Here is a 14,564-nt window from a genome sequence, read left to right as displayed (position 1 = left end):
TTGATTTTTTTTTTAATTGAAGCTTAGAATGTGCACATCAAGAATAATTATGTGTGTCGTGGAAATTCGTGTGTCCAATGCGATGTTGACCGGTTTTTATCGGTCGACTTCAGCCCTATACCAAGATCATTGTAATTCATTGAATTCTCACTTTTGCGATTAATTGCAAAGTATTTTTGTCATTTAAATTGTATTTACATGGAAGCATGGAATGTTTCCACTTTTAAATGATTGATTTTTGTCAATTTGTTATATATTTGTCTTTTTTTAAATACTGTAATTAAATAAAAAAAATTTTTTCAATTTTCTCAAAGACTTTCATCCAAAAATAATTTTCTTTGCTAAAACTCGTACAATTCCACGAATGAAATCAATTTAGTTATTTAAAAGTACTTTTATTAATTAAAAACACTTTTTCAATAAACATGTATTGAATTTACTTAATTTTTTGGTAAGATAATGTTCAGTTAATTAAATTTTTCAATTTTCTGTCGTCAACTTCGAAGACTTTTGAACATTGAACAAGGTAGGTGAGGATCTGAAGAATTATATTCATATTCATAAGACGTCAAAAAAGAGACAGTAAGACATTTTATTACCCTCTCTACACAATGCTGCAAAAAGTACTTGGATACCTAGAGTTAATGGATACTTATTTTTCTAATTTTAGGATATAAAAGGCTATTGTCAGTCCGTAGGTGAATAACGAGAAAGGTGAAATATATCTCATCGAAAATTCTAAACTCACTTTCCAGAAAGTTAAAGTGAGAGAATTATTATTCATGGCAGACCGACATATCGATTGTATATACACCTCTATCCTTGTCGCTCACATTCAAAAACATATCTTGATAATTATATGACAATTCAAAACAATTATATTTGTCATATGTCATTGCTCGACGTCACTTGTTCCCTTATTAACGTCATAATCGTCAAAAGTCATATCTGTTGTTTATAAATTTTGATGCTGCGTTAAGAGATTTTGGTTGCTGAATATCGATCGGGCCTTATCTTCACAGATATGAAAAAGTATCTATAAAAACAACACAAAGCGGCAACATCATATGGTTTGCAGCTAGGCTTCAATGTTCTAAACATACAATAATGATTTTTTTTTAAGATGCTGGATAACTTAGGTTCTCAAGTTCTCTGTATTCAATTCTGTACCCAAGTTCTGGATTGAATACAGAGTACAGAGCTAACAATGAAAAAAGAGCCTCAATTACCACTTTCAGATTCAGCAGTCTGTTGTCCGGGCGACGACGGCTTCTCCAACGACTCCCCGGACGAATCCATACAATCGTCCAGCGACTTTTCCGCTCGTTCCTCGCTGGTCTCGTGTTCGCTTTCCTCCAGTTCGGCGACGATTTCGAACTCCTCCTCCTCCGTCTTTTCCTCACGCGCCTCCTCCTCTTTAAAATTGTCACTTTCGCCCTCCTCCTCCTCCTCCTCCTCCTCGCCCTCTTCCTCCTCAGTCTTGTTAATCTCCTCCTTTTTCGTTCGCGTTTTACTCGAGTAGGTGCGCTTCCGTAGCGATTTTTTCGGCGGCGAGGACGCTTTCGGCGGCGCCGCCGCCTCCCCGGTTTTCCGTCGTTTCTTCGGCGTTTTTTGTGACACCGAACGTTTGCGTTTCCGCGGCTCGTCCTCCTCGGTGTCCTCTTCCACGTTCTCTTTGCCGCTAGAACCGGCGATTTTGTTCGGGCTGCTGTCGCACCGTTTTTTCTTGTGCATCGAGTTACTCGGTGCCGTCGCGTGTTTCGTCATCAATCTGGCGTTGTGGTTTGTGTGGGGACTGGTGCGGAACGTCACCGTGGCCGGTTGGAACGATCTGCCTGCCGCCAAGTACAGTTTGCCATTGACGAACTAGAGAAAAAAATTAATCAATCAATCAATCAATGCTTTATTATCATAAAATTTAAAATTTTGTTGACAAAGCTATTATTTAAATAAATTATACAAACAAAATATACACAAAGACAAAACAAAAAATACAAATATATAAAAATAAAAAATACAACAAAACATACAAAAAACTTAACAATTTTATAAATTGTTTAGGTCACATTTCCTTAAAATCTATAAAATATATATACATTCACGTGTATACAAAGTCGGCAAAAGGCAGTTGTTTACAAAAACATTATTAGCAAACTACTAATTTGTTTATATAATATACGAATATTATTTATGTACATTATCATAACAACATAAACAAATTTACCAGTGTTTAGGAAGCGCGTGCTTAAAATTACATAACATTAATTATTAAAAAAAGTCGTTTACTGTGTATAAGGCTCTCTTCAGCAAGTATGATTTCAGAGCTTTCCGAAATTTGGAAAAAGTTGTTATTGATTTGATTTCAAATGGGAGATGATTGTGCATTTTTTTTGCTTTGTAAAGAATGGATCGTTTAACTAGTTCTGATCGTGGGGTTGGTAGATAAAGATCGTACTCTGCGTTTCTAAGAGGATAATTGTGAAATGGCCTTTCTGACATATCTGATAAGTGCTTGCGGATTAGGCAGACGGATTCAAATATAAATAAGGAAGGAAGAGTTAGTATTTTAAATTTTTTAAAATATTCCTGGCAGTGAGTTCTGTAATTTAGTCTTAATGAATAGCGTATAGCTCTCTTTTGTAGCTTAAATATGCGTTCAAATTGAGTCGCACCACACGTACCCCAAAACGGAAGGGCATATCGGAGGTGCGACTCAAACAGGGCATAATAAACTGTTATAGCCGTTGCCAAACTTAGCTCCCTGGATACTGATCTCAAAGCAAAACATGCAGAACTTAATTTTTTGGATAAGTAATCGATGTGGATATCCCATTTTAAAGAGTTGTCTACCATCAGTCCCAAGAACTTTACGGAATCAACGACCTCCATTCTGTTGTTATTAATTACAAAAGGTTGCAACGCACCGCTAAATGATAATACTCTAGTTTTTGAGATGTTAAGGCACAAGAGATTTGAATCGCACCACGATTTAATGGTGACTAGGTCACGAGATATGGTTCTACGAAGAGCCACCATATTTAAGTTGCTCCAAGAAAAACTAGTATCGTCCGCAAAGAGACAAATTTTACCATTTATGTCCAGATTAGCAATATCATTTATAAATAGAAGAAACAAAATAGGGCCTAGAACTGAGCCCTGAGGTACCCCGCATTCTATTGGCTTGCTCGAAGACGTCATCGAATCAACCCTAACAAACTGATTCCTGTTGTTCAGGTATGACATGAACCACTCGAGAGGTGTTCCTCTAATTCCATAGTGCTGCAATTTATTAATTAGGATATTATGGTTTACACAGTCGAAAGCTTTAGAGAAATCGCAGAAAATTGTTGCTGTAGAGAGATGGCTGTTTAGGCTGGAGTATATATTATTAAAGAGGGACAACATAGCATCATTGGTGCACTTGTTACTTAAGAATCCAAACTGATGCGGGGTTATAATTTTATATTTAAACAAAAAGGATAAAAGTCGTTTCTTTACCAGTCTTTCAATAATCTTCGATAATGTTGGGAGAAGTGCAATTGGGCGATAGTTCGAACATTGATCCTTCTCGCCCCCTTTATGTAAAGGAATAATAATTGCCGTCTTAAGGCAGCTTGGAAAGATTCCAATTTGAAGAGACATATGAATCAAGTTTAAAGTGATATCCGGGAGATTTGAAAACATTTTGAGCGTTAGACCATCAGCCCCAGATGAAGATTTGTTTTTAATGTCTTTTATTGTGCTGCGTAGTTCTTCTAATGCTATGGGTTTAAGAAAGAAATTATATAAATTCTCATTAGCGAGATATGAGAGAGGATCGTGGGAAGGAGTTACGGTATTCATGAGATTTTTGGCTACATTTATAAAGTAGTTGTTTAAGTTATCCGGTGAAGTGGGGATTGTGATAGATGGAGAAGCCTTATCCCTTAATTCATTAACAATAGACCAAGTTTCCTTACCAACATTTGCAGAATTAGAAATCCTTTTATTGTAATAGAGGTCCTTGGCTGCCTTTATTGTTTTATGGTAAATTTTTTTGTACAACCTTACGTAATCGTGGAAGAACACACTGTCTGAGAATTTTTTTAAGTGTGATAAGGAGCGTATATTTTTAGAAGACAAGCGTAAGCCTTTAGTAGACCATGGTTTTTTTTGTTTAATTTTGATGGGTCTAAGAGGAAATGAGTTGGATGCCAAATCAGACAGTGACTTTATAAATCGAGAAAACTCAGTGTTAACATCATCAGATAGGAAGTCCCAGTCCGTTCTTAGACATAGATTTTTGAAATTTAGGAAATTTTTTTCCCCAAAGATACGGCACATTTTGCGCGGGACTCTTTTATTTTTGTGATTTAGAGAAAATTTAGTTAACACTGCTTCATGATCGGAGAAACCTGAGTTAAAGACAGTTAAATCAACGAGTTCCGGATCAAAGGTTGATACGACGTAGTCAATGATACTAGAGCTAGTTTTGGTTATTCTGGTTGGGGAGTTAATATGCATAATCATCCCAAATAAATCAAATATGGACTGAAGGGATTCCTTAGCAGCACACACACTGGAGAAGTCAATATTAAGATCGCGACTATTATTAATAAGTCATTGATCTATACCTAAGCAAGGATAGACTCAACATGCATATCCAGGGTGGTTCAGTTTAGACGTCATTAATTTTAATACTTGATAGAGAATTTAAAAAGAAATACTTTCGTTAACAAAGATACCGGGTGTTACCATGTTATGATAAGTAGGACACGGGTTAAAGGGGTAATTCACACCTATCTATTTCACCCAGTTGAGTCCCGGCTCAAGGCTGCCCAAAAGACACCGGGGTTAACTTTAGTTAAGAAAAATTATTTGTTTATTTATCATAACTTTTAAACTAACAGTAGTTACACGTGTTTCGCTCATATTAAGAGCATCATCAGACCTTAAAAATCGACTACAAACTTTACGGTCACATTATACTCACACAATGTAAACATGTAACATGTATAATAAGATTATCAGTTTCTATATTGATTTTAGAAAATGAAATTGCTCATGTTTTTCAAGGGTTAATCAACAAACAGTTATGCTCTGCCCAATTAGAAATGTTGCTCAAGTGTTTTTGGTAATAGCTCTGATGAGATCTTTACACAGAAAAAAGACGGAGAAAATTTGCCTAATAAATATTTATTTGAATAAACCATTTTTTTTTCAACTAAACTGCGTATGTTTTAGGTAAAAAATATTTATTTTATTTGAATAATTAAGAATGTTTGATGTCTTTGGAAAATTTGTTTGCTGTATTTTTCCGGTAACTCTTTTATGTCAAATAAATAATTATTTATATGAAATATATTTGAAATCAAAATAGATCTAAATATATATTTTTTTATTGCAAGCCGTCTGATTTTGTGGCAAATATTTATTTATTTGCGTCGCAGACTTCTTAAAAAAAGAAGGGGGTGAAACTGGCAAAGCACTCAAAGCAGGTTGTTCGTATACGTCGCGTTGTGTCGTATTGGTAGAGTCGCCAACAGTGTTGCCAGGTGAAATAAAATGAAATCATGAAAAATGTAACCAAAAATCATGAGTTTTGGAAAAAAAATCATGAGATGGCGTTTTAAGCCTTATTTAAAAAAAAAAAAAAAAAAAAATTATTTTTATTAAAATATTTTTTTGATGAAATAAAGATACAAGTACCAAAATATCTACTTTTTTATTAACAAATTTAAATAAAAACATAAAATTATATGTTAAAGTAAACAAACGTACATAATCTTAAAGTAAATAACTGAAAAACAAAAATCCGAAATATCCGTTATTTTATTCTGACTCATCGGAATCATAAATTTGTTTATTTAATTTTTTAAGCAAATCTTTTCTCTGCCCACTAAACTTTTGGTGTGCAGTATAGCAGCTATCATAGGAGTTTTCAACCGATTTCTCTGTTTTGTTTTGTTTAAATTTATCTGACTAAACACCCTCTCTACGTTAGCACTGGAATGCGGCAAAGTTAATAAATTAAACACAAAATTACTTAAATTGGAAAACCGGGATTCTGTATTTTCCACACATTTAATCTTAGCAATTTTACCCCAAAAATCGCAAATACCTTTCCAGGTAAAATTAATTTCATAATTTCTAAGTAACAACCATTCATTGTCAATAACTTGCATATCAGCAGGAATTAAATTTTACAACAACATAGAAACATTACTTATAGACCTGATTTTTCTTCATTTAACTACCTCAGGATCTAGAAATTCTAATTTCTGAAACACAGAGTTTTTAAGTGGAAATCTTGACAATATTTGCTCCACACTCTCAATATAAAAGTCTAGACATCTTAATTTTACCATGTCGAGTCGGTTTTTCTCCAGATCGGCAGAGTTTATGTGGGCAGAAAAGTACATGTCATTTAAATTTAAAAAAAGTCTAGGGTCTTTAAAATCTATATTTTCAATGTTGGCATTTAGATATTCGTCCTTAATATAATAATCTAAAATTGTTTTAACTGTTCTAGCAACCTCTTTATAAATAACGTGAATTTTGGGCGATTCGTTTTGCATTAATTTGTTTAAGCTATTAAAAATAGGTAGTACATGCGATAAAAATGATAAGTATAATTTATTTTCGGGCGTGTTTAGTTTTTCTAAAATAATATTTGCTTGACTGATTTAAAGAGACGCCTGATCTACGAAATACAACCTCAAAGCTTCATATTGATTAAGAAGCCTTTTAACCACGCATTCCAGAGATAACCAACGTGTCTGGCTAGGATGTAAAATATTCGATATTGAGACATTTGCAAATTCCTGGAATTCCTTATATTCTTCCACTCTCTTCGGACTATTTGAAAAATAGTTATATACCTGTAAAAAATTATATTTTTTAATTAAGTATACATTTATTTTATTAGCGTATAGCTTACTTCTCTCGCAAATTGTTCCACTTCCTCAGGCAACTTGTGGCATGCATATGATGCACACAAATGAAAGCTATGGCATATGCATTTCATTATGAATATACCTGGAATATTTTCTCGCAATCGACTGACCACAGAATTATTAACGCCAACCATGTTGCTCGCTCCATCTGAAGCAAAGCCAATAAAGTTTGACTTATATGGAACACCATTTTCGGTAAGGAAGTTGATTAAAATTTCATAAAGTGCAGCCCCTGTGGTCTCTACTACTGGGATTAACGCCAAAAAGTTGTCTTCAATGTCAAAATTAATGCACATTCTTACAACTAAACATAAATGTTTGGTGCACGAGTTATCAGTAGACTCATCTATGATAATGCTAAATTTATTATCCCTCATTAGGCCAAGTAGCCAAGATTCTTGAGACTAGCCTGTAACTTTTTGTAAAACTCTTGACATCTTTGTTCGTTTACATTTCATTTGTTTGACAATATCTGAATCAGTGCCTACAGCATTGAGATAATCGATGAAATGCTCCATCAAATTCATAGGGAGATTATGTTCGACTAGAAACCCCGCAGTTCTTATAATTCCTTCTTTCGCTTTTTCTTCAATGCTTATTTTTTTAGAACTTTCTGCAAACATTTGACTTATTTTTACTTGACTTTGCTTGCCCATTGATGCTCTCTGCAAAGCTTTAACATGCTTTTCAGCCTCAGAATGTTTTACTAGTTGGGTTTTCCCTGCAGATACCTTAACATCACATTTACAGTAATTGCACCTTAAATTTAAAAAAAAAAACGTTTACCTCCATTAAAATAAAAGTTTTGTTCGCCTTAAATTATATATATCCGCATTAAAGCAAATTTTAATTAGTTACGATTCAGTAACTCATATTATCATTTAATTCTCGATTTAACATTATTATAAGTGAATTTAGATTTTGTACTCAATAAATCCAAATTGCACTTATTTTTACAGAAAGTACCTTAACTTAAAATATCATAAATACCTACCAGGCAAAGCCTGTCCCCTTTCTGCTGTTCTCGATCCATTGCAAACCCGGTATATTTTTCCATTCCTTTTTAAAATTTTGCTTATAAACCTTTCTTTTCTTGCTAGGTCCTGGAAGAGATATACTCTTGGATGTACTACTACTAGAACTACTAGAATCACTGTCACTCAAATTTTTTAATTATTTTCAACTCACAAATAATGCTTTACAATACCAAATACACGAGCAAATGCATAAAACTTCGTGAAAAATATAGCCCGTAGAAATATCCGAGAATCTCGGGGAATCCCCATACTCGTCAGTATTTCCCGTTTATATAGGGCTGTGCGGATATTATTTAAGGCTTTATGATATTTATATGTGTACATTTAGTTGTAGTTTTAGGTTATTTTTATTTTATTTTTATTTTTACGACTAATATTCTGAGTTACGATTTTAAATCTTTGTTTTTTTTTTAAATCATGAGATTTTTAGACAAAATCATGATATCATGAGATGTAAGTCAAAATCATGAGATCTCATGATAAATCATGAGACCTCGCAACACTGGTCGCCAACGCGCTATGCATAGTACAGGGTACAGGCAGACGCTACTCCCGATCCCGCATTAAAATAAAACGTGTTTTCACTCTTTTTGTCGTATATATAGTGACTTGTGATTATATAAAATATATATATGATGGAGGACCTCTTGAATGATTGGAAATTAAGTCATTTATGGCCTGTATTTAGAGGTAAGTAGATTTATTACTAATATATAATATTATGTATCTTATGTAGGTATATTGGCTGATGCAATTTTCATTAAAATAGGTACTTTATTTGGGATTTTCTATTGAATAATTTATTAAGTATATTTATCTTAGTAATTTGGCGGTATGACGACTCTGTCCACATACCTATTATTTTTGGCTGAATTTGTTATAGCCCCATTATGTATAAGTATATGATAGACCTTTGTTTATTTCTATATATTCCAAAGAAGTTTTAAGTTTTTTTTTGTTGTGGCTTAATTTTTTATAGCCTTATTTATATAAGTGTAGAACTTGTTCATTTTTATACCAAAGAAGTTAATTTTTTTTTGTTGTGGCTTAATTTTTTAATTTTTATATAGCCTTAATTATACTTATATAATAAGTAAGAGTTTTTGTTTTTGTTCAATAATAAAAATGTGTTCTACCTAAAAGGTGTTTTTTTTCTGTTTTTACTTGTATTTCATCAGAGCGTAGAATTCACGTTCCTAAAAAAATTATGTTTTTTAAAGATATAAGGCAAACTATATAAGTATACACTACGTATATAAATCCAAAAAAAATGTGACGAAGCTAAAGTATTCATTGCTTTAAAATTTAGGATCTTTTAAACAAATTGTAAACCAATTTGTTTAAAATTTCTTAAATTTTAAAGTTAATGAATATTTTTGCTTAGCCACTTCTTATTTAAGTCAGGGTATTTATATCAAATAAATATGTGTGACAAACAAACAATAATAATGTTTGTGTTAAATATATATTTGGTTGCGTAAAATATTAATCAAATAATGGCAAATAAAACTTATTTACTTCAAAAAAATATTTATTTGGGAGAAATAACCTAGGGTTTTAAATTAAATAAATAAGAACAGTCCCCCAAATAAATGTATAGTTGGTAAAACTAAATAATTTATTTAACCGGAATAATCAGTGTGTCTAAATAAAAATAGGGTTTCTTGTCTTAAAAAAATATTTTGAAATAATTATCATATTTCAATTAAACACACAGTTGTTTGGCATATACCAACTAAATATTTATTTGCAGGGACTCCAAATTTATTTAAGAGAAGCGTTTCGTTTTTTCTGTGTAGTTAAATCGTTCTTACCTTAAGTCCACAATTTGCGCAATGCTTGGCCCTGCTCTTATACTCCTTATCTTCGATCCGGTGACAATGGCAAATACAATTCTGCCCCCCGTATTTGTCTTCGTCGTTCGGCACCGCAAAAGTCTCGAATATTTCCTCGCCTTCGGGTCTCGCCAGCTCCTTATTGATGTCTATTGTTTCATATGGCCCAGACAGTAAACTCTCCGTAGGCGGTTCATCTTTGAAGTTTTGCATTAGTAGGTCGTACAAGAGGCTGTTGCCTTTCAGCATGGGCAACAGGACACTTTTCACTTTTTCCTTGGTTACATCCTTGTCTTTGGAAAGTTCCATGAGAGAATTGTAGATTTTTTTCAGCTGCCCGGGTTGGTCTTTAAGGAAAATCTCTAATTTACGCAAGAACCTGGTTCTCGCTTGCATTTCTAGCCAGGGCATCAGCTGCCCCACTGCCATCGCTTCTTTTTCCCTTAAAAATAGCAAAAACTCTTCGGCTAGTTCCGTGTATTTTGGCTGCAGGATGCCCTGGACGTCTTTGTACAAATCAATGACATCCCCCGAACCAAAATCGTTTAGGACTTGCATTAGTTTATGATAGTCTTCTAGGTCTAATGTTTCCCTGAGTTTGTCATAGTATGCTATAGCAAACAGTTCATTTTTATGTTTTTCTGATTCAGGATCTGCGGGGGAAGCAATTGCCAGATTGGCCAAGAAGTCTTTTTTGATTTTGATACCTTTTTTTTTTGGTACTGTTGGCTCTTTTTTGGTGTTGGATTTTGCTAGGGTGGTGCTGTTTTGCGTCGAATTATTCTGAAAATAAATTGGCACTTTTAAATAGTAGAAAAAATTTTTATGATATACAGGATGGCCTGAAGAGGGTCCATTTTAGAAGACAAAGTTACCAATGAAAGATATTACAGCAGAAATGGCATTGATGAAATTTAGGCATTGTAGATTGGCAACTATGTAATCAAAGACAAATATAAAACATAACTGCTAGTGAAGAACAAACTTTCAAGCTTTTCAAAACTTTCAAAACAACGCCGACGTGTAATCATTAATTTTTGTAAACGTTTAGTAAGTTTTCTCGCGTTTAGTAAAAGTTTGACCATTAAATCCTTTTGCAATGTACGCTTCCGAGTTTTATTTCAATAAATAACTTTAAGAGGTTATGGGCCCAGTGGCCAAGAGTCGGTTTATCGCGACAAAAGGATTATGGTAAGCTGTAGACAGTTTAATAGTGCATTCCTGTTTGGGTGCAAAGTATTCTGAGTCGTTATTTTGTGTTTCTCTGGAGAAATAGCAGACTATGGCTGGACAAAACCATAATACAGTGCCAATCCTGGAGGCGAACAATTTCAATAATTGGCATTTTAGAATCAATACTTTGTTGAGAAGGGAAAACTGTTTAGAGGCCATACAAGTAAGTCAGCCTGGTGAGGAGGCTCCTACAACAGAAAGAAATGAGTGGCAAAAGAAAGACTATAAGGCTCAGTCGATTATTGTCCAAGGAGTATCAGATAAGCATCTGGACATAATAAAGGACTGCACAAATGCAAAAAACAAATTAGAGGCCCTAAAGAATGTTTTTGTTAGGTGTAGTTCCTTTACAAAACTGTCATGTTGGAGAAAACTTCTTAATTTAAAGACTCATACAGGTGAGAGGCTGGAAGATCATTTTTTGAAATTTGACGCCATTATTCGAGAGTTGAGAGAACATGGATCTAACTTGAGTGATAGTGACAAGGTATGTCATTTTTTATTATCTTTGCCACAGCAGTATGACACTGTAGTCACAGCTTTGGAGATTGTGTCAGATGTTACTTTTGAGTTTGTGAGGCTACTCGACGAAGAAATGAAGTTGAAATCCAAGAGTGTTGAAGAGAGTGAAATTGGTTTGCATGTAGCTGGTAAAACTTGTTTCGTATGTGGCAGTCCACAACATTTTCAAGCCCAGCGTCCGAAGAATAAGAAGCGTAACTTAAGAGGAAGAAGCTATAGAGGTTTTAGAGGTTTTAGGAGTGGAGGTCAAACTCATGCTCAAGAGAAAACAAAGGGGGCTAATGACACTAGGAGGCATCAAGTAAACGCAGTTACTGAAGTAGTACTATATGCAGCTAACTATTGCAGTCAATTATAGAGGGTAGAGTCAGCTTTGTTCTTGATTCAGGGGCAAGTAATCATTTTGTGCAGGCAGGGTTGGAAAATAAAATGCATAATGTGCAGGTGCTACCACAGGATGTATGCATACATATAGCCAATGGTGAAAGTCAAATAAGATTGGTACTTTAAAAACAGAATGTCAAGGTATCACACTATCTATTGAAGCCCTCATTGTGCCAAAAATGAAGCACAACTTATTGTCTGCATCAAAACTAACCTCAAGAGGACATCGGATAATTGTGGAGAAGAATGGAACTACCATAAGCGGTAAAGACTTCACATTGCAATGTGAGACCCAGAATGGGTTGTATGTTTTACCTATAGATAAAATAGTTGAGCCACATATGTACCAGAGCCATATATCAGTGGAGGACTTATGGCATAGAAGATTGGGCCATGCAGCTTGGATTGTCAAAATGTGACAAAATATGCAGCAGTTGTATGGAAGGGAAGGCGACAAGGTGCCCATTTGGGGAGAATAAAAGGGTCACCAAAGCGATTGGAGATTTAGTGCATAGTGATGTATGCGGACCAATCACACCAGCCACTGTACATGGTGGTAAGTACTTCCAAACTATATTGGATGATTACTCACATTGTTTGATTATCAAAGTATTAAAAACCAAAGATGAGGCTAGCTCAAATCTTATACAGTATGTTAAAGATCTTGAGAGGCAATATAAAGTCAAGGTCAAAGCCTTTACATTAGATAATGGAGGTGAATTTATATCAAGAGGTTTCCACAATTTTTGTAAGAAAAATGGTATGTCTTTAGAGTACACAATGCCTTATACACCTCAAGAAAATAGGAAAGCCGAGAGGATGAATAGAACATTACTGGACAAGATTAGGACTAAAATCATTGATGCAGGTATTTCAAAAACCCTGTGGGATGAGGCTCTTAGATGTTCAGTGTACGAATTAAACCGTACCCCAACCAGAGCTCTACCCAAAGGAGTTACACCCTCAACAATTTGGCATGGTAGGAATGACCTAAGCAAACTTCGAATTTTTGGTTGTCGAGCTTGGTATACCATACTACCTAAAGGTAATAAACTGGATGCAAAAGCCAGAAAGGCCATCATGGTTGGATATTGTGGTGGTGGTTACAGACTTTGGTTGCCAGAAGAGCAGAAGATTGTGAAGTCCAGGGATTTAAGGTTTGACGAGAGCATAATGGAGTACAAAGACCATGGAAAAGAAGGACCTGAAAGGAATTCAAAGAAACAAGTATACTTATCTGAGGAAGAAGAGGAAGATGAGGGACAAGTTGAAGTGTCAGATCAAATTCAAACTTCCTGATCCTGATGAAGCAGCAGCTGATGAGAATGCCGGTGGTAGTAATGATGAATATGAAGAGCGTTTACCCTGGAGTGAAGAGACTACAACAAGGAGAGGTAGGACTGTTAATAGACCCAAGACTTTAGCCGATTATGAGCTATACAGTGCTTATTGTCTGCTAACAGCACCTCCAGAGGAACCAAAAAGTTTTGAAGAGGCCTGTAAAACAGCAGACTGGAAAGAGGCTATTCAAAAGGAAATCCAATCTCATTCAAATTCTGAGACATGGATCCTAGTCGAAGAACTTCCTGAAGGGCAAAAAGCCACTGATACAAAGTGGATTTTTAAAATAGTGTGAAGAAAGTGAGGTTAGTAGCGAGAGGTTTCCAGGTACCTTATAATGAGAGCGATGATTTTAGTTATGCACCAGTGTGTAGACTAGCTACCATAAGATTACTAATTTCAGTGTCATTACAGTATAACTGGAAGTTATACCAGATTGATGTGCCCACAGCTTTTCTAAATGGATTTTTAGAAAATGACATATACATCAAACCACCCGAAGGATTGTTAACAGAGTCAAAGTGCCTAAAGCTAAGGATTGAGGAATGCTCCCAAGTGCTGGAACATGAAGTTCAACCAGGTCATGACAGATTTAAATTTTACAAGGTCACAACACGATTATTGTCTCTATGTGAATGGATCAATATCTTTAGCATTATTTGTTGATGACGCATTAATTATTGGACCAGATAAAGAAGTTAAACAACTTATTGATTACTTGTTCCAGGAATTTAAAATCTAAATCTAAAAAGGGAGTCAAGCAGTGTTGAAATAACCCAACGAAGAATGATTAAAAGGTTGCTAGAAGAGTTTAGAATGGAAGAGACACAAGCCATAGCAACTCCAATGGAAGTTAATTTCCAAATAGACTGTAGTAGAGATGCAGTGTTGGAGAATGTTCCATACAGGCGTTTGGTGTGCAGTCTAATGTATTTGTCCTTAGTAACCAGACCAGACATATCCTACAGCGTATCTTATTTGTCAAGATATTTGGACAAGCCAACTGTGAGTGCATGGAGAGCAGCTAAGCGGATTATTAGATATTTAAGCTCCACTATTGACTATGGACTTGTGTTTGCCAAATCGGACAATGAACTGATAGGTGTTTGTGATGCCGATTGGGGAGGTGACCATCTGACTCGAAAGAGTGTTAGTGGATTTGTGTGCTTTCATGGGAAAAATCTGATAGCATGGCATTCACGAAAATAAAATTGCGTTGCATTATCCTCGATGGAAGCAGAGCATATTTCTGCAGGACTGGCAACTTCTAAACCTCA

The 14,564-nt window shown here is 34.8% G+C and overlaps 1 protein-coding gene across 1 annotated transcript in view; it reads right to left on the bottom strand.

Moving 5' to 3' along the window:
- LOC126742722 (GON-4-like protein) overlaps positions 1-14,564 on the bottom strand; it is a 35,454-nt gene that overhangs the window by 761 nt on the left and 20,129 nt on the right. The window contains exons 11-12 of the mRNA XM_050449506.1: positions 9,787-10,590; positions 1,230-1,866 (exon numbers count right to left, since the gene is read on the bottom strand). Of these exons, the coding sequence (XP_050305463.1) occupies positions 1,230-1,866; positions 9,787-10,590 (1,441 nt within the window). The remainder of the gene's footprint in view (positions 1-1,229; positions 1,867-9,786; positions 10,591-14,564) is intronic.

The sequence above is a fragment of the Anthonomus grandis genome, chromosome 12 (genome assembly GCF_022605725.1).
Source record: "Anthonomus grandis grandis chromosome 12, icAntGran1.3, whole genome shotgun sequence".
Taxonomy (NCBI): Eukaryota; Metazoa; Arthropoda; class Insecta; order Coleoptera; family Curculionidae; genus Anthonomus; species Anthonomus grandis.
The sequence above is the reverse complement of the archived record's forward strand: the minus strand, read 5'-3'. Positions and strand labels throughout refer to the sequence as shown.